This window comes from Vanessa tameamea, chromosome 4 (genome assembly GCF_037043105.1).
Source record: "Vanessa tameamea isolate UH-Manoa-2023 chromosome 4, ilVanTame1 primary haplotype, whole genome shotgun sequence".
In the NCBI taxonomy this organism is placed as follows: domain Eukaryota; kingdom Metazoa; phylum Arthropoda; class Insecta; order Lepidoptera; family Nymphalidae; genus Vanessa; species Vanessa tameamea.
The window spans coordinates 11,087,715-11,107,604 of NC_087312.1; the positions used below are offsets into that span (position 1 = coordinate 11,087,715).

At 34.3% G+C, this 19,890-nt stretch overlaps 1 protein-coding gene across 7 annotated transcripts; it reads left to right on the plus strand.

The window, feature by feature from the left end:
* Positions 1-3,929: 3,929 nt before the first annotated feature.
* LOC113394193 (transcription factor Sp3-like) lies at positions 3,930-18,814 on the plus strand. Of its 7 annotated transcripts, none has more exons than XM_026631424.2 (16): positions 3,930-4,094; positions 5,575-5,695; positions 5,784-6,097; positions 8,331-8,405; positions 8,897-9,016; positions 9,424-9,543; positions 10,196-10,298; positions 10,893-11,189; positions 11,680-11,834; positions 12,336-12,422; positions 12,688-12,744; positions 14,065-14,194; positions 14,375-14,570; positions 15,327-15,473; positions 15,901-16,045; positions 16,457-18,814. In XM_026631424.2, the coding sequence occupies exons 1-16, from the start codon at positions 4,035-4,037 to the stop codon at positions 16,622-16,624; spliced, it is 2,295 nt and encodes a 764-aa protein (XP_026487209.2). In that variant the 5' UTR covers positions 3,930-4,034; the 3' UTR covers positions 16,625-18,814. The 7 variants fall into 7 exon arrangements, with proteins under 7 accessions (XP_026487209.2, XP_026487216.2, XP_026487223.2 ...); XM_026631431.2 differs by having other exon boundaries at positions 12,691-12,744; XM_064220624.1 differs by having other exon boundaries at positions 3,953-4,352.
* Positions 18,815-19,890: the final 1,076 nt, after the last annotated feature.

The window sequence follows — 19,890 nt, forward strand, 5'->3', positions numbered from 1 at the left end:
GGGTGGGCGCATCTTTACCGCGTGTTTATGAATTTTTCAAACAATACTGGAGGTTAAAGTTGTTAAATTCCGCGAAGGGTAGTATTTTCACTCTTAAGTATATCTGTGCTTCAAGTTTACTTAAGTCAGTTAATCAATATATTTTTAAAGAGAGATAAGATAAGTAATTTTGGTCAATATATACAGAGTTGGTCTTGAAGTGATATGTGCTGATATTAATAAATAAATAAATATTGGACAACATCACATACATTACTCTGATCCCAATGTAAGTAGCTAAAGCATTTGTGTTATATTAATTTATAAGAATAAAAATATATCGGTACTAATATAACTAATGTAATGTAAAAGCTTTAAGTACCTATATTAACTAACAATTATATATCTTCACGTAATTATGAAGACTACGACAAAATCAAATAAATTTTACCAAATATTTAATAATAACTGAACTAAATATACCAACTTCTATCTATTTACTCAGCAATACGGTATATAACAAATAACATATTACATTGAAATCTTAAAGTATGTCAATTACTTATATCAATAAATTTTGTTAATGTAAATACATTTGTCGTTACATGTTTTGAAGTCTCACGCTGTTATCAACTGATCGTCGATACAAATGATAAATTGTAACGGAAAATCCCACTACGTCCAAACTTGCGAACGTATGACCATTTGTATATAAAGCTTATTATGATGTTAAATATTTAATACCTGGTGTATTAAATACAAACAAAGTGTAATTGGGTGTATAAGGTTTCATGAGGTCTATTAAATATTACTTAAAACGGTTATTCCTGAGCGACAAAATATTGAACTCGCATTAAACACGATTCAGTTACATTGAAATGAGTCGAGTGCCCCGTGCCGAGATGGTTCGTCTAAATCTAGTCTAAACCAGAGATTACGAGATAAGGTCCGGCAAAGCACCATTGAACTATCACGTTTATCCTAATTTGTGTTTATGTTTATCTCGTGTTAGGTTGTGCATTTTCCCGATTTTATTCTACCGCATGTGTATCCGCAAAACGCATCTCAAAAGAGGAGTCCCTTGGTCAGCATACTTAAAGGCTGTTAATTTTGTTTATTATTAAGTTTGATGAGTTATGATTACGTAATGGCAACTGACAACCGATGTCAGTAAAGATGTTAAGTCCCCACGATCTCTCATGAAGAGTTTATGTTTCATAATTAGTGTTGCAAACACGACAACTAAACAGTACCTACTAATCCTTTTAACATTTTTTGCGCTCTAATTTATTATCGCTCATTCTTCACACTATGGTGAATGAAGATGAATTGCTCATTTGAAAGAGGTTTTACTCTTGAATATGGGAGGACTATTTTCTAATCTCACTAGTACCGTTTTAATTATTATTTCTTACTAACTCTTTGCATGCTCTGTTATAGTGCAGCGAAATTTCTTTTATTTTGATTGCACAGAAAGTAAATTGTTGTTATGTTATATGACTCTCGTCGATACCTAGGATACGTTTTCATAACCAAGTACTTAAATTTAATGAAAATGTTTTAATTATCAAAAATATAAGTATATATAAGTCTAACCTAATAAATGTATTGCATAATAAACTATAAGGTGAATAGGATACTATAATGTCCTTGCCTAACATACAGGAACACGATTTTATAGTCCCATGAACTTTACTAGAGAACTTTGGTCGTATTTTTTGAAGAACCTATACCTAATACCTGCACTATTTTTGAGTTTTTTTTTATTGATGTCCTAATTAGTATATATGCAATGTTATTCTAGCTAGGGCGTGTCGTGCAGGGGGGCGGGTGGCGCGGGCGGTCCGGCCCGCCCACCATCACTTCCGCTTCCGTCAGTTTACCTTGCAGGCTGTAGCTCGATTCCCATCAAGTATCACTATGAACTGCCCTTGCCCTACATGAATCACCATACGATATGAAAGATAGTTACAGCTGTCGTTAGTTACACAAACTTAATTTTAGTAAGACGTGAGTGAGTTACCAATAATAAGAGCAAGTGAATCTTTTCACTTCAGTAACTTTGATCACTGGAACGATTAACTTAAATTACGGAGTATGTACCTGAATATCTACAGTAAAAGTAAATTGTGAGAAAGTCTGTCAAAGCAATTTTGTAGCCTATTATCTGTCTATACCGTTTAATCGTCGTAACATGTCGATTGATGTTGGTTAATAATTTCTTGGCATCGATAAAAAGCAGATCACCTTGATAACATAGAAGCTATATTTATTCCTAAGATATTCCTTTGAGGATAACGTAACAGCGCAATATTATTGCGCAACATTTATGTATCCTAACTAAATATATATTATTCGATGAAAATACATCACTTTCAAATAAATGTTGGGTAGGTTTTAAACGTTACCCAAGTACGCATATATTTATTATGCTTTGTATATAAAATCTGCATTTCCTAAATTTAAAATAAGAGTGACTTACCTAATCCTACACAAGTTGTCCTATACGTTTAACTTAGCAGGAATTAGTAAGTACTATTAGTATACTATATAGTATACTATTTTAGTTAGTTTGTCACGATTATTCACAAATGACGATACGATAATAAGAATATTTGATACTTGTAATAATTACTTATTAACGAGAATTAGACGATAGGCGTTGACCTAAAACAATGCAATGGTGACTTCATCGGTTCTCTCCACCGACTAATTAAGTATAATACGCAAACACAATCACGTCATTTTGCTACCGCATACCGCGTCGCACAACACTAAGGTACACCCATAATGAAATTAGTTCAAATTAGCAATGTCTTAAATCGTCAATAAATAATATTTCAAATCATACTTTATGACTGTAAGTGTAAGGCATACAATCAAATAAAATAGTTTTAGAGTGCTGTTGACTTGGATATTCACGATAACAATATTCATCACAACGTATTCTGAATGCTATGTACACACGTTAAGGTTTGAAATACTTTGCAAAAGTTTGAGATAATTAAGCCGGAGACATACGCTCTCTCGGGGCGGCTGCTCATTCGTGCATAATGGACTTGGGGCAAACTCGGCTGACGCTTGACAAAACGTGGCTCGACTTTCACTCTCATTTCAAGCCAGTTTGGAATATAAATAATGCGATCACGTCTGTTTAGATATATTTTAAAGATTTATGCATTAAAAAAAAAAAATCATGGAAAAAGATAATCTACTTAGATCATATAGAATGTTTCACTTACATAGGTTTTAAAACACTAATTAAAAAAAAAGATTATTGGAATCATTCATTAAAAAACACAAATAAGGACAAAGAACAGCACAAAAATAGCTTAAATAAAGTTTTAAGTAATTTTGTAAAGAATATGATAAATATAATATGATTATGTAGTAGTATATATACTTATATACTAAATAAATATGCAGTCCAAAAATAATTCGAACTCATTATTGTAATCACAAGGTCGATAAGTATGATGAGTCTGTTATGACGTAGTTTCCTGGTGCTAATTTCTAAGGAGATGCAGTTACTTCCTCGGAAAGAGTTGCGACATGTGTGCATTTTTTACCCGCCCAAGGAGGCCGCTGGCACGAGGTTATACACCCATTATTACGTCCTTCCTACTTTCAATTATTATTATCGGGCGGTGGCGCCGCACCCGCGACGGGGAGGAGAAGAGAGGCGCAGCTGCTGCCTACCAATAATCAAGACCTGTCTTGGTTCGAGCGAGACAGAGCTAATGGCCCTCAACTTTTCAAGTAATTCATAATGATAATAATGATGCTCAATAACCAAATGAAGATTAGAAAAACACTTCAAATTATATTAAAAACTGCCGGTTATACTTTTAAAACCACTATAGCAAAACTTAATCATAAAACTTACTTATAACGCGATCAACACGACTGCGATAGGAGGCGGATCTCCGAAGTTTGACGATTGCGTTCGTTTTCACTCGTCAGTTTGCTCGCCGCGGCTTGGCGGCCGGTCGCGAGAATGGTGCGTACCGTACGTGAACAAAGGCAAATAATTGTTAGCAAGTGTCAAGTAGATAATGTCGTCTGAGCTCTCAAAAGTGCAAGTGGAATATATTAGTGAGGACAAAATTATTAAGGTAAAACGTGGTGGCTTTGGGGTTATAGTGTTATTGTGTAACAGATTGGACGCCAACGGGCAGCGTTCTCGTGTGTCGGTCGGTGCAGGGGGAGGGCGGGGCGAGCGCGGCCCCGGCCGTGTGGGGCCCGTCAGGCCACACGCAGGAGGTTGTGACCGCTTCGTGAGCTACTCCCTTGCCGAAATAGCATCAACATCCTCCTTCAGATTTTTTACCACCCATTTCAAGTTTGTTCATAAAGAAAACCTTAATTGTTAGGTATAAATCAATTTGATTCTAGAATGTAAAATTGTATATCAACTACAATAATCAGGGCATTAAATATAGATTTTTATTCAGAAGATATCATGATGTTGTCTCAATCTAAAAACTGTGTTTTGCTCAATTGATATATGTATTTACATTCGTTAAACATGTCGATAAACAAATAATTAAAAATAATATTAAAAGTAACCTAGTTATAAATGCGTAAAATCACAGTCACGCGATCCAAGGTGGGTGGATCAAAGGGCGGCGGCGACCTTGAGTGCGACGACTCCCGGCTCACGGCACTTGTTAGGAAAAGGCGTGTCGACTCCCAACTATTACAATTCTACAAAATAGAAATCCTTTGAAACTTATACATGAAATGTACTAACTTACATCCTGAAAGTTTTAGAAATAGAGATAATAGAAATATGACATTTATTTACCTATTATAGCTTACATTTAGTATTGTCCAATGTTTCAAGTACCTAAAATTGATATACTTAAAAACTACCTAAATTATAAAACAAGTGAAATAAACACAGATCAAGTCGTTCATTTCATTCATCTAACGTTTATTTAACTCTTGTGATTTTGTAGTCTGTGAAGCACAGACACAGTGTGTGATGTATGTGATGACATTAATTCTCTAAAAAAAGTTATTTATGTTATTATTTATTTATTTTTAATATTTACATTATTCTATTTTGAAAATCTAAACATATGTTTCTTTCACTTTAATGTTTTATCTACCTTTATCTTTTTCTGTTCATTGACAAACATCGTAAAAAAAGTTTCGCGCCATTTTTTTTTAACATAATAATCACCCGAAACTCTTCTCACCTTTGATAAACTCAGTGGATCTCTATCGATTTAGGAGTTCGAGGCAACCCTTTGTTAAGTTGTACGATGCAGTGCGAATGCGATATCGACTAAACACAAATGGATTGTGAGAAAAAAAAATTATACGAGGACTTTTGAGTTTAAATAATTTTTTGAACGGTTGAATACATATTTCGATGGCATAATTTTATTTAAATAAAATTATGCCATCGAAATATGTATTGTAATATGTCAATGACATATGCACATATATTCAATATGAATAACAAAATATTCTAGTAACAGTGACTGTATTTTCATGGTCAATTTATTTTAAGACCTGAAAAAATAATATAATATGTAATATATATAGGTATACTATTTTTTTTTACAATTCCAATTTGTTTAAAAGGAGGGCTGTGGCACCCAATCACCCCTTGCATTACTGGCGGCTACCTGCAGTCGTGTAGGCGCCGCCACCATGGGGCCCGATCAGCAGCAGCAGGAAAAAGATCAGCAACAACAACATTTCAGTCAGTATATATTTTGATGAAAAATTACCTGTCATTTGTAAAAAATACATTATTTTTATTAAATATTATTTTTTTCTCGAAATTTCAGGTCCACAGCAGCAACAGCAAGTGCAGCAGCAACAACAACAGCAGCAAGTACAACAACAACAGCAGCAAGTACAACAACAACAGCAGCAGCAGCAGCAACAACAACAACAGCAGCAGCAACAGCAACAACAACAGCAGCAGCAGCAGCAGCAACAACAACAACAACAACAAGTTCAACAACTAGTCCAACAACAAGTCCAAGGAGATGCTGCTACACTTGCTGCATTACAGCAGCAGTACTTGCAGCAGCAACAGCCTCAGATGAGAGTGATCAGTACAGCTGTTGTACAACAGCTTAGAGCTCAAGGCCTCTCGGTGAGTAGTATAGGGAATTAATATTGACTATTTTAAAAATTAAAATTTAGTTGCCGATGATCAAAAGTTACAGTACATATGTACTATACAAACTCCAGCAATTGTTAATGATCAAAATAACTGCTACAGGTAACATGAGTGTTCCATCAAGGACTATTTATGTTCGATAAATGTACAACATATTCTCGCATAAAGTGGAGAAAGTTACAAGACAATTTCCATCAATGCTAGCAACCGAAAACACTTATCTAGAAACTTTTCCTAAGGAATCATACTTTATATAACCTTTTAACTGAATATGCTACTAATTTATATTTATATCTCATGACATATATCATTATCTACTGTACTTATACTGGTTTCCTGCAAAATGTCGTGTTTTGTGTATTATTAATTATTATTAATGTATTATGCATTACATATATTTCACAGGTATCCTATCCATAGAATAGTAGGCTATGTACTCATAAAATTTAGTTATTACTTATATTGAGAATTGATAAAAATAAGGTCCATCTAGTGGGTATTATGGTTGTGTAATAATGCACCTTATCAAGTTTGCAAAATAATATTTCTGATGACATATTACTCCTTTTTGATCCATTTAATGAATATAATGAAATATGGTGATAAATTATTGATATGTCATTGCTTAAATTCCTATTATCAGGCTTTTTACTAAAGACCACTATTATGTATGAAATCAAGTTTAAACACTTTATATTCTATATTTTAAATAGATTTTAATATATTGCACAAATTGTAAACTGTGTGAAATGTTGTGGCATTATTAGGTAATCGCCTAAGTTCTTCTAAAATTCGTTTGCGAACATCAATATAAAAATGCTAATTTGTTATTTAAAATTTAATTCAACTTAAAAAAAATAATTCTGAATAATAATATCTAAGGATTTTACATATTTAATAGCCGAAGATGAATATCTTATAATATATAATCATTAATATGGAAGTAAAAACTTTATAGTGCATTAAGTTTTTAGATCAAATTCGAATTTCGAATGTCAACAGTAATTTATATGCAACAATGACAAGATGATTTGCCTTGTTGGGTAGTGGAATAGGAAAACAGGCTTCAAGGATTTACGTTAATATGTTGTCCATAGAAATAGGGCTGATGTCATACAATTAATTTTTTGTTACATTAAAACATGCTTCCATTTATAAACCATTGGAATGTGTATAAAACTGGTTATAATATTCTTTGTTTAATCAAAGTAAATACTCTGTTTCATTCTTATTGATGCACAATGACACCATAAATATATTGACATGTTTGTTAAGTATATTGTTATTTATTAATGAAATCAAATACTTAACTAGCTGTATGTATAAAAAACAAACACAATCGAGCCAAAACATATGAGAATGTATACAATCAATCAATTGTAATTATATAATAATAATCCATTGAAATGTTACAATTTTAGAGTCAAACTGAACATTTTCTAGAGGACGCAATTTTATTTGTGGGACATGTAGGGGGTGTCAATACAACCTTAATCCCAAGTTTGTGGGGTTGCAGCCCTTGTCCCCCACCCGCCATCATGAAAAAAGGGAGGAATCATATTTTTAACTATATCTCCGAAACTATTAATTGTACGGAAAATTTGTGAAAACCTAATTTGTAGCAAATGATCTGATCTAATTTTGTGCTAAAATGAACAGAAAAAAGTCATTAAGCAAAAATGGAAATTTTTGAGCAAAAGTTATAAGCAAAACTTTTTTGCTTATAACTTTTTAAATTTCAAATTTATGGCAAAAAGTCACATAAACATAATTTTAGCCACAACGATTTTCTACAAAATATGTCTTCACAAATTTCCCGTACAATTAATAGTTTCGGAGATACAGTTAAAAATATGTTTCCACCACTTTTTTCAAGATGGCGGGCGGGAGACAAGGGCGGTAACCCCACAAACTTGGGGTTAAGGTTTTATTGACATCCCCTACATGTCCCACAAATAAAATTGTGTCCTCTAGAAAATGTTCAGTCAATGTAACATTTCAATGGACTTTAAAGGTATCTCAGAATTAAACTTGAAATAATTATTGGATAAGGGTTCTTTTTTTATATTAATTAAAAACTGAAGTGCTTTAAAAATTGTTTACTTTTAATATGATTTTTGAATTGAGTAAATAAATAATGTAATTATTCAATTATTATTATAAAGAAGGTATAAATATTAAATTATGTAAATTACTTTCTTTTCAGGGAAATGAGTTGTCAGCAGCTATAGTAAATGCCGCTAGTACTGTCCCAAATGGCATACAAGTGCAGCAACCTCAGGTAATATCATTATTTTCTAGATAAAAAGGCTAATATTGAAACTTCCACAAAAAATACACAAGTATACTAATCATAAACTATAGTACTTACAATAATATATAGACAACTTGCATCGTAATTGGAAGGTTGAAGGCTCAAAAATATATAAATCAATCATTTGAAAGTAATATTTACTTAATTAATTTTAGTTTTTCAATGCTAATACATTTTACAATCGGCATGTTTTGTCAAAACAATCATATTTATGAAATACAATTTAATTTAAATATATATATATCTTACAAGGTTTTATTTAATTTTACTTGGCATGCGCAAGTCAAATCTAGCAAATACATTTCAAACCAAACCTGTTCAACTGAAACTGCACTCTCATTTAGTTCTGGTAATAATCAATTATATATATGTAATTTTGATTAGATTTGATTATATACATGCATTAAACAAAATCTTTCATAAAGGATTTTTTTTAATTTTAATTATTTTAATTTTAGGTTATATCAATGCAACAACTGCAGTCACTGTTAGGGGGTGGTGTGGTGTCCAGTAACGACGGTGCCACATATCAGAATGCTCCACAACAACTGTTGCAGATACATCCGCAGCTTTTACAAGTATAACAAATTCTATATCATATTTAATGTTTAAATTTGAGTTACTGGTTATGGAAACCTGTGCTTTATAAAGTTGCTACATAATGTTCAAGACATACATGTAAAGTTAATAATGTAATGTAACATATTATATAATCAGCCATAAATTTAGTTTTAGACATGAATTGCAATGGCATTCTTAGTTTAGAATGCTTAAACTTATTTCTAGGATCTTGTTTATCATAGATGTTTTATCATGAAAGGTCTATAACTTAAAATTTATTTTAAGATATATTTTTAAATTTAAAAACATTTGTTATAATGCCAGAGCAATCTATAAGACAATAATGTAGTAATATAAGTAAGGTACTGTTAAAATGCTGAATGTTTTCCAAGTAAGTAAACAAACATTACGTTCGTTTCCATAGCAACAAGGAGGCGGAGTGGGGGGCGTGTACGGCGGCTGCGTGGTGGGGGGCATGGCGCCGCTGCAGGCCGTCACCGTGGACGGCCAGGACGCGCTCTTCATCCCCGCGCACCACGCACAGGTAGGCGGCCGGTGGGACCGCCCTGGTCCAATACTTGGTACCGATAAGAACTACATTGGAATGTAGGGGTGGCTATTCCTTACGATACGATCTATAAAATTAGAGCAATATTTATGATACCAACAATTCTCGCGATTGTCACTTCTTTCAAATTAAAGAGGTTTTTGTTTTAAGTCAAGTTATAGTGGTAGTAGATACAGCAACAAAAAATATTTTTCGTCATTTAAAACATTAGAATATGAAGTAAAATTAACAGAACGAAAATGATCCAATGCTGGACAATGACTTCCTCTTCTCATTAGGAGTCCGATTGGAGATTATCACTATGACTAGTGCGCCACTAGTGTGGTAGTTAACTGTTACGTAATGTATATACATGTCAATGTATACACATTACGTAACAGTTTCTACACATAACAAGCACGAAATTAATTATTATAAATAAAAATTACGCGCGGGAAAACGCGTGCTTCGTCCGGGCTCGAACCCGTGATCTACGGTTAAGATATCATATATCCACTAGGCTATCTCGTCTCTTGCTATTTTAAAACTAAACTACACAGTACACTAAACTAAAACAGTTTATCTTAAATGATGTTATATTTTTTTATATTTTGCATGATACATATAATGATCCATTTTATAATTTCAGAATTTCTCAGGCATGGGTCAAGTGAGCCTCGTGAACGGTCAGCTAGTGAGGACGCCGGTGCTTCCTGCTGGTTTCCTGCAAAATGTCATGCATTTGCCTGCAGGTGAGCTTCAGTAATTTAGCTTACACAAAGTCTTTCTTCCCTCACATAGCTGCTTGGGTTCTAATTTCACAATTCTTCGGGAATGCTTAAAATTTCATTTGTTTCGCTTGTCGCTTTATTCACCATTATTAATTTCGTTTCAAGAAAATTTTGACTATAATTATGTTAATCCAATTTTTATATATTTTTTGCTATTATTTTGTAGAGCCTTTATATTGTTTTAACTCTTAAAAAAACATTAATATAGAGAGATATACTTACCCTTATATATGACTACTAAGATGAAAAGTAGGGATAATTGAATTGTAAATAATAGTGCAAAATAACAGCTAACCACATAGTTATAACTGGTAACACTGAAAAATCATAAAATAGTTGTAGACTTTATGACACAATCAACTCACAATTTTCGTTATATGTCTTAATTCGACCAACTCATATCCATTAATCATTACATCGTACCATTCCTGTGTCATAGATTAACTTTTCCACTGGCTGATCAAACTATGTGGGCAGCTCGTACTATCACGCACTCGCTTAACGTTCTATCATACTAACTGTTGTCTGTTTTCCGCTCTGCTTACCCGCTAACAGAACAACAGGCCACCGTCACCATCCCCGGTACTAACTTAACAATCCCACTGAGCGCCTTGACCGGCAATCAAATGATCACTATCCCGGGCACGAATATCTCTATCCCGGCGGGCGGGATACAAATCCCGACGAGTCAAGCCATATCGATACCTAGTTCCACGAGCGTCCAATTGCCGGTGGCGAGCGTGGCCAATGTAGCCAACGTCGCCAACGGGGGCGTCGGTATGCCGAATGGGGGGGATTCCAAGAACGGGAATGGGAAGGAGACAAAGTCACCTCCGAGTCCGGCCGGGCAAGGTTTGTAAATCAAATATTTGGAGAAGAAAACAAAGTCACGTTTCAAAAAGTTTCAAACTTAAAATTACTCCATATAAAATTTAGTATAATTTATCCCTCGCTTATTCTGTCTCATAGAAATCCACGCTTGGTGTTTTTGTTTCATTCTATCACCGCTACTCACCCACACTAAATGTCGATTCTCACCTTCACTATAAGTCGTATTTTTATTATTTACACTTCTATAAGAAATTATATTTAAAATAAAATCAAAATATTTATTCAAGTAGGCTTTTGCGAGCCCTTTTGGATGGTCATTACACAAAATAAAATAATCTTTATTAAATCATATAGATATAGAAACATTTTTGTAGAAAATGAATATAAAGAAGCTCAATAGAAAATTACATTTTATTTGTAGTTTTTGTTTATTTGCGAATATCGATATTCACAAAACGTAGATGACTAGGAGAATATTGAGAGTAAGACGTGTGCGCTGCACGTGTCGCAGGCGGCGGCGTGGCGGTGCGCGGCGGCGGCGTGGGCGGCATGGGCGTGGTGCCCGTGCAGGTGCCCGTGAGCGTGGCCAACGGACACACCGTGTACCACACCGTGCACGTGCCCGTGCACGCGCCGCACCTGCAGATCATCCCGCAGCTGCAGCAGGTGCGCTCCTCCCGCTCGATAACGACGCACTGCCTTGCCCACCCTCGAGGTGAAGCCGGAGGGTGTTGTTCAATTTTTTTTAAACCCTCCAGGTTGTTTTTCGGGTGACATACACATTTGATCCTCTTGACACAGTGTAATTTGTAATTGTGTGTGTTTGACTGTCTGCGCAATAGAGCTGCAGTCGATGAGCCCGGTCTAGTGATTCGTCATTAATCACTATCGGGCGTCTATTTACTAGTGGGTCTACTTAAAATAATTTATAACGATAATATATAAAAATAACTAGCTAAGAAATATCGCTTGTCTATCTATAATTCATCTTACGCTTAGCGATAGTGGGAAACCTGTATCGATGAAATAAGTAGAAAATTGGTGACATATACTAGTTAATAAAATGTTTCTCTTTAATAAAATGATGTCTTTCCCAGTAGTAGCAGTAAATATACCGTATATTTAAGGCTTGCATTATTTCATATTATGTGATGTATGTCTTCGCAGATGCAAGCGCAGCCGCAAGTCGCGAACGTGCTGACGCCGTCCGGTCAAATACAACAGATACAGATAGCGTCACTTGGAAACGTCCAGGTCAGTCTACTGAAAGTTTACTTCACTACAAAATAAGAATTACTGCCAATATTACTTGATGATTGATGTAAGGGGTGATTATAAATTCGTAATAATTACAAAAAAAAAAGAAATCTATGTAAATATAACACAATTGTCATGTTTAAATGAGACAATTGTATTCAGTTCAAACGTTCAGTTGTGTACATATTCGACTCGAGACTGGGTAGTTGTATGCGGTGGGTAGTGAGTAGTAACGTAGCGGTAACTGTGGCTGGTTTGGCAGCAGGGCGGCGGGGGCCAGGCCGGCGCGGCGCAGGGGCAGCCCACCATCACTCTGCAGGTGAGGAACTAGCTTCATCACATTTGAGGATTTCAACATAATGAAATACATATAATGTATCTCATATATTCATTAACTGCATTCACTTCCTAATTAGTAAAATTTACGAAATAATTTATTGTTGTATTTATGTCATATGTATGTATATTGAATATTGGTAATGAAATTGTATCATGTTGCTTTATTACATTAACAATATCCTAAACTAACAAACATCACCCATTAACGCTGCTCGGAAGGCGGTACAGAATCAAATACAAGATACAAATAATCAAGTGCAACAGCAGCAGTCCCAGGCTATCATAACCAGCACGCCGTCGGGCCAGCAGGTCACCGTCATACCAACTAGCAATGTGAGGATGGCCAATGTTGTACAGGTATCCCACTCGCGGGACCCTAGACTATTGTAACTAGTGCCAGGTTTCACCAACGTTGTGATACTAAATTGTCTTATTCGATTGATTTAGTATTTGTATTAAATATGAGGTAATGGCAATAACCTGATTAAAGTTTTTTATTGATTATAATAACTTTGATGCAAATATGTCAGAAACCTTTACGCAACTGACTAAGATTCAAGCAATGCGGACACATTAAATGCAAACAAGAAAAAGTAGTATTATTAAGCCAAGGTTTCGCACGAGCGTGGGGGGGGGGCTTACTTGCGGTCTGCCGGTTATACGTACTCTGTACCTCTGCCGCAGTATATGCAAAATATCGTGATCATTTAAGTAGGTTAAGACGTAAAAGCTTAACAAATAAACCTGCCATTGTCAAGTCTTTTTGTGTGAATGTACATTTTCCATAAAATTTGCATAGAACTCTGCTTTATTATACGCTACAGACAGTTAATCACAAATCCATAATGAATTCGATAAATAAGTAAAGATCTCGGCCAATGATATCGCGTTAATAAATTGTCAAAGTTGTGTATTATGCTTTACTCCTCTTCTGGTTACAATAGCCTACAAATTTAGAATAGGTAAATATCATATCCATATATATTTTAGAGATTCCAGTGATAACATCTTTTGATACACATTTAACTTGAGATGTCTGAACACGTATGTGTAATCAATAATCGAATATTACTTATTCTATCGATCTAGTTAAAACCACACGAGCAATAACTTTTCACTCTAAAAGCTAATATATTTTTACATTTTGATAATGCAGTGTGTATTTACAAGACCTAAAATTTAACTTATATCCAATAAAGCTTTCCTTCAAAAAATTGTCTCTTAAAGCCTTAATTCCCCCTCCCCTCGCCGAAGAGGCGGCCACAGTCCGTGTGCTAACGCGTGCGCGTCGTTGTGTCAGATGCCGACGCTGGGCGTGGGCGGGCTGGGCGGCGCCGTGCAGCTCGTGCCGGCCGTGGGGCTGCCGGGAGCAGTGCAGCTCGCGCAGCTGCCGCAGGCGCAGCCCCAGGCGCAGCCGCAGCCCGTCATAGGTGATTGTAAACATGACAATTTGATAAATATAGAAGAGACGTCACATCACTATTACTGGCAAGAAATAAACTCGCTGCAAAACCAGTGTGCAAAATTTCTGTTTTTTTACTACTCAGTGATAATGGATATTTATATTTTTATTAATTTATTATATTTAATGTATCTATAAATCATTTCAGAAACACCATTTCCAGGCCAGCAGATTCAGCAAGATCCAAACGAGCCTGGGAAGTGGCAAGTGGTAACAGTCAGTTCGGGGAACACCACCACTACTGAATGCGAGGCGAATAAAAACAGGCCCAATAGTCCGAACAGTGGGAAGCGGTTGATGAAGCGAGTCGCGTGCACGTGCCCTAACTGTGATCAAGGAGAAAAGTGAGTTAGATATGAGATAATAAAATGAAAATAAGAGGAAATTAATTGCTTCAGGCACTCGTTCCAAATATCCTAAACTGCAGAAATTATCTTTAATGTATAATTTTGTAGAACATGTATAGATTTTTTATAGCTAACTAGTTTTTACCCGCGGTCGTTCTTTGGGGTTCAAGCTTGCTTCATACCATATCACATCATAAATTCCATCAAATTTGGTGCAATGGTTTAGTAGTGAAAACGTAGCAGACAGACAGACAGTTACTTTCGCATTTATAATATTAGTATAGATATTACCTATCTGTTATAATTCTAGTTTTGTATCCATCTAGCCATCCATGCTTTTGTTTTACAACCTGCAATATGTTTGCATTGCTGACACTTGGAGATACTATTTAGTCATTAATTAAATATAAAATTTGTATTAGCTTATTATATACTGATAATCAATACATATGTATATTTAAGACAAAGACAGGCATTGTAGTGGAATAAATTTTATATCACCTCAAGTGGAGAGAGAGCCTTAGCCAATGGCATATTTACAAACTAGTCACTTAAAGAGTTAAGTATAACATGAATAGAGATTCATGTTATACACTTCGTACATATGGTAGCTTCCACTCAGATTAAACTCTTAATCATGATTAAATGATATTTGTTAAAATATATTTGAATATAACGATTTAAATGTGAGCTTAATGGTCTATTTGTTTGAAGTATATCTTTATTGACACGAATGTGAATTATGTTTCACAGCCGACTGGTGGACCGCAAGAAGCAGCACGTGTGTCACATCCCGGGCTGCAACAAGGTGTACGGCAAGACGTCCCACCTGCGCGCGCATCTGCGCTGGCACTCCGGCGAGCGACCTTTCCTTTGTAACTGGCTCTTCTGTGGAAAGAGGTTTGTGATCAGTATTGGTTTTAGACTTGCAGTCGTGTCCTTATTACACTGAGTAATAGCAATGTTTTTAAAAGCATGATATGAATGGTTTTTAATTTAAAGGCAGGCTATATTAAAAGATAATGTTATTATAATTAACACAAAAAGCTAGACAACATGAAATTATTACCTCTAAATTTTATGATTTAATGGTGAATTTTATTTTTTAACAATTTTTCTAATGGCTGTACTGTGCACTGCTCAATATACAAACAGTTACTAATATATAGGTTTATGAATATTTAATTCATAACCCTTTGTACTAGTAATTGTTTTCTAAATTACAATAACTATATTGTTTCTATTTAGGACTTCAGACGTAATGTATGGCTTAATCTGTCAGTTGGCCTCTATTTTACTAACAATATTTTATTTAATGTACATACAGGTTTACGCGATCAGACGAGTTACAACGACATCGACGTACGCATACAGGCGAAAAACGTTTTGAATGTCCCGAGTGCAGCAAACGGTTCATGCGCTCCGACCACCTCGCCAAGCACGTGCGGATACACACCAAGAATAGAATAACTGTAAGTACTTATGTTTTACAATGCATGACCTTTTATGAAATAAAAGGTACCTGTGGAGATTACAAATCTCTACCAAAAAGTTAACTGGTGCTCTGGTATTGTAATATATAATTACTCACTAGCTTTTTCAACAACATACTATAATAATGTAACTAGTAACTCTTTTTAAAGTAGTATTTTTATCATTTGATGTTTAATCCTTAATGTATCATATATTTCCCAACCATACGACGGTTGTATTTGGAACTTCTGGCCAAATGTCCGACTACCCATTAAAACCTACCCTCCCCATAATGTAAGACGTTACACGATCGTTTGTACACACTACTGAATTAACTTTATATTTCATATGATGTTATTATGAATACAATTATTGAAAAATGTTGAACTAAATCAATTTTAATTTGACAGGAGGTGGCTACATCAACCCAATCTATGTACTCCGACTCGGGTGATGACAGTTGTGATGAGAAAATGATGCTTACCATAGAAACAATGCACCAAGGCGGTGATAACGAAGAGAAGCTGGTCATGATAAGGCCTGGGACTAAAATAGACCCTGACCACATTGATAGCTAAAGTAACGTCACTTAAGAATTAGTTAAAAAGTACTGGGATTACTGTGATGACATCAAATCAATGGTTTTTAGTGGACTTTGGAGATATTTCCTAAGGCCTTAAGAAGTATAGTTTAAGGATAATTATGTGCAGTGTTTGTGCGTATGAGTAAACAACGTATACAAGATGGTTGTTTACACCTCAAGGTCACGAAGGTCGGTTATAAGACTGTCATGGTGCAATTAAAAAAATAAATCATGCTATGATTGTATCCCCAGTGTAATGATAATACTGCAAATGGCATTACCTAGTATTTAAAAGTAGCTAAAATCATATAAATAGTATAAGAATCTAACACAATCTTTTGCGTTTCAAAAGAGTAATATATTTTTTCACAGATAGACGTAACTTGTAAGATTAAAGTACATTAGGGTACATATACTACAATTATCTATTAAAGCATTGTTTGTGTTACTTTTAAATCAGCTACATGATGTATGCATTAATCGGTTGATTACTGCGTTTTTTGTCCATTTCTACATTGATGTTCTGCTATTATAACTAAATACGAGTCATTTGATTTATATTGTATAAAACAGAAGTCCAAAGTAAACTTTAAATTGTTTTGTAAGTAGTTTTATAGATGTGAAAAATTCGATTATTGCATCTTGATTAATGTTTTGATATGAACATAACTTATGATTCCATATTAATGTACTAATATAGACATTATTTATAGATTTTAGGATATTTTTAGTCATACACACAAACATGGAAAATGTTTTGCTTTTGTATTATACACGTACGATTTTAACTTTTGATTGATAATTTTTCTGTGTTTTTTATCACAATATTATTAAAGTAGATTGTTTATTTATTCGAAGCCGCCTTATAAGTTTTTATATTTTAGTGTATGTGTATTGTACATTGTTATAAACATTGTGGCGATCAGTTTTTAAAATAATTTTAAAAATTATTAAATTAAAGAGAAATATATAATAGTGTAAATATATTCCTTATGTGTAAAAAATGAAATGATTATATGTGCGTAGATAGTGAAAAATTGGTCTGTGATCAAAATTTATGTAATTTATATTTTACTTGTCAATGTCTTAGAGATCGCACACATTTGTAATTATGTAATTATAACTTAAATTCTTAGATTTGAAGCGTACATGGTAATTATACTTATTTTTTATTAAGGGTGGATAAAAGATCTACTTGTAATATGATAATCTCTGTACTTCCTTGCTACTACTCATTTTCGCAGTCCAGGGTTCGACATGAAGGCTAAACATTTTAATTAGGAATTTTAATACTTTAGTTATTGTTTCTTACGTAAAAAATCGGATACCTTTTGGACGTTCTACAAACGAAATCAACAAACGTTCGACTTTGTCTATGTTTGCTGGGCTGTGAAACGCTTACGATGTTTTTAATTTGGCGCCACGTTTAGTACGTTCAAGGTACTAGGTCGAAAACCTTCCCGCAAGTCAATAGAATCTTAAGAAATGCCTACCGGATAAACAAAGTAATATCCATTTTTATAAATATAAATGAGTAAGTGTAGTGTATATTTAAATCATTTTTGCAGACATATTGTTTATTTAATCTTTAATAGATACGTAGTTTTTGCTTGCTATTTGTAATAAATCTTTTTGCGATAATGTTAAGAACACATGTGATATTCAAAAACAACAAAACAATATAGACTTCTGGTATTACTCTTTTATAAAAAATCTTTTTATTGTGAATTGAAAAATTTCCTTTTATGGGACAAGCCAGGTTCGCTTTTATTTGTTGTAATCTGTTTAGCCGATGAGTTGATCAAGTAATGCTTTTATTATTATAATGTCCACAGTTTCATAGTTAAATCAAAAACTTTTTTAGTTATTCAAAATTATTTGCATAATCATGTATGGTCACGTACATTCGTTTTACATATTTAGTAACATCGCTTGGAAATGTAATAATGTATTGTTTATGAAAGGGATACAGTATAAAATAAAAATGTTTAAATCGCGGTATTCTATGTTTTGATTCTTAAATTACTTGAACAAATATACGTACAAACCAGACACATCGAAGATTTTAGTGGGTCCAAATAGGCTTGCTAGAAATTGTAAATATAGGAACTAAATATTGTACAGTGTGAAAAATCTGTAAATATCATTGTTGAAACAGTTGATTAAAAATATTTTCTATTTTAAATTGTGGTTTATTTATTTATTTTCTACAAGAGTTAAAGGCAAATAAGCTATACCTGATCGTAAAAGTCATCATATAGCCAATATAGTACGAAATATAAACTATTCCTTCCAATGTGACGTCAGCTTTGTGATCTCATTTTTCTAATTGAAATGCAGCAGTATAAAGGATTGATGTTTATAGGGCGAGTAAATGATGGGTGGATTGGCAGGCTTCCACACAACCTACATATGTAGCTTTAACATAGGTTAGAGAAACTAAAACTATTTGTAATTTTTTGTTATAAGATAGGTGGATGGTAGTCAAATGGGCCACCACCATCCATAGACATTAACGTAGTATATTAAGCATTCGTAACATCGCCGTTGCGCTACCAACATGTCCCTGGTGTTCGTAGTTATACTGGCTCGCTCAGCGCAAACTGGAACACAACATATTAAGTTTTGTATTTTTGTGGTAGACTGGCTTTTGCAAAACCATATCACTAAGTGAAATAGATTCTTAAACTTATTTAAAGCTTGGCTTAAAATTCTTCATAATTGTTCCACGAAAAGGATACCTACCACAGGAGGCGGGGCGGGGAGCTTAGAAACTATATCAAACGCTCATTTAGGCTCGCGGCAACCGTCTTCAAGTGTGTACCTCTTTCTTTTAAAAACTGCGAAAATGCCGTCTTATGTCGTAGTGGTGTAGAAACAAAATATCACGTAAGGCAAAGTGCAACGGCATGAGTTTCCACTTGTACGTATTGATAAGTATTCTTATTCAAAAGCCAAATATACTCTTTTGTATACCCAAAACATGCCTTTTTCCTGCTCTATGACTTAAGAGCGTTTATGCCGCATTAGTCGTTTTCATGAGACTTTTTAAAGGGACTATGAGTCAAATATTTATTTGCATTATTATGAAACGCAACGCAGAAATTGTCATACCGCGCTTAGCGCTCATAAAGGGAGGTAAACCTAACCTATCGCTCGTCGTCGCGTGCCGCACATACACATAGTTATTTAGTACGTAAACTGCCTCTCGGTACAGGTATAGCGCGGCTAAGACGTTTTGATCTTTACTTATTTATTTTA

Excerpts from the sequence above, each read along its gene's own strand:
- LOC113394193 (XM_026631424.2), top strand. The coding sequence starts at position 4,035 with ATGTCGTCTGAGCTCTCAAAAGTGCAAGTGGAATATATTAGTGAGGAC. Across the intron at positions 11,835-12,335 it reads TCATCCCGCAGCTGCAGCAG|ATGCAAGCGCAGCCGCAAGT; the intron begins GTGCGCTCCTCC and ends ATGTCTTCGCAG. Across the intron at positions 14,195-14,374 it reads GCAGCCGCAGCCCGTCATAG|AAACACCATTTCCAGGCCAG; the intron begins GTGATTGTAAAC and ends AAATCATTTCAG.